The sequence below is a fragment of the Nematolebias whitei genome, chromosome 20 (genome assembly GCF_014905685.2).
Source record: "Nematolebias whitei isolate Nwh7 chromosome 20, NemWhi1, whole genome shotgun sequence".
NCBI classification, from domain to species: domain Eukaryota; kingdom Metazoa; phylum Chordata; class Actinopteri; order Cyprinodontiformes; family Rivulidae; genus Nematolebias; species Nematolebias whitei.
In genome coordinates this window covers 1,206,575-1,207,872 of record NC_056517.1, presented here as the reverse complement: position 1 = coordinate 1,207,872, position 1,298 = coordinate 1,206,575, and the positions used below count along the sequence as shown (strand labels likewise).

Sequence of the window (1,298 nt, the reverse complement as noted above, 5' to 3'; positions counted from 1 at the left end):
GAAAAGGAAGACACGGGGAAAGATAATAAATGGATGGATAGATGAATGAATTATTTTTTCCTAGATTTTTAAATTTATTTTATTTTAGAAAAAGTCGAAGCATGAAGGAGCAACATGGGTTTGACTTCTTGTGGACCACATATGTCAAATTCAAGGTCCGGGGGCCAAATGTGGCCCTCAGTGACATCTTATCTAGCCCCCAAGATGAAATGTTCAACATGCAATACTTTTTTCACTTGAATTTTTTCTGTGATCTTTGATTATGATGTCAAAAGTGCAACTGAGAACATCAAATGAGACCAATCAAACTCTTGTAGAGGAACCTGCAACCAAGAAAAGATGTTGGGTATCCAACTTGAGTTCATGTAGATCCTGAAACCGGCCCTTAGTTTGAACAATATTTTGATCTTGGCCCCCTTTTGTAAGTGAGTTTGACACACCTGTGGACCCACCACCTGCAGGAAGGGTCATAAAAGTCAGGCACATGATGCCATGAGCAGTGGCCGAAGGCGGGGACCCTGACGCCCTGACCCTGGCGCCCCGACCCTGGCGCTCCGACCCTGGCGCTCCGACCCTGGCGCTCCGACCCTGGCGCTCCGACCCTGGCGCTCCGACCCTGGCGCCCCGACCCTGGTGCCCCGACCCTGGCGCTCCGACCCTGGCGCTCCGACCCTGGCGCTCCGACCCTGGCGCCCTGACCCTGGCGCTCCGACCCTGGCGCTCCGACCCTGGCGCTCCGACCCTGGCGCTCCGACCCTGGTGCCCTGACCCTGGCGCTCCGACCCTGGCGCTCCGACCCTGGCGCTCCGACCCTGGCGCCCTGACCCTGGCGCTCCGACCCTGGCGCTCTGACCCTGGCTTACTAAACTGAAAAAGGAAGATGTTGTAGTATAAAGAGAATTAAAGCAGCAGATGCAGCCTGTCTCATGCAGAGACTCATGCCGAGTGCGCCCACAGTGGCACACTCACTCTCTCTTTCTCTGTCCCGACGTTTAGTCACTCGCACAAGTTGCATATGTCTGTCCGATGATGACAACGCTCTGAATATATTAACATTTAATACAAAAGGTACATTTTAGATACAAAAGTCCCAGGGAGGTCAGGGATGGTGCAGAAGCAGGGTGGGGGTGATGACAGCCTGACCCGCCCTGCTGGAGTAAAACTGTGTCTGGTTTTCTTTATTTGTTGAAAGAAGTGTCAGTTTAATCCGTGCACTACCTTCTCAAAAACTGGTAGCAGGTGGTGATTTTGCCGTCTACTTAAGTGTCTGGTGCCACTTACTCTGACTGAAGACCCCC

At 52.3% G+C, this 1,298-nt stretch overlaps 1 protein-coding gene across 1 annotated transcript in view; it reads right to left on the bottom strand.

Annotated features, from left to right (window-relative positions):
- Positions 1 to 476: 476 nt before the first annotated feature.
- Positions 477 to 1,298, bottom strand: part of LOC119426791 (enhancer of polycomb homolog 1) — a gene marked incomplete at its 5' end in the record, with an annotated part of 8,751 nt that continues 7,929 nt past the window's right edge. Inside the window, 1 exon segment of the mRNA XM_037694371.1 lies at positions 477 to 862. Coding sequence (XP_037550299.1) covers positions 477 to 862 — 386 coding nt within the window.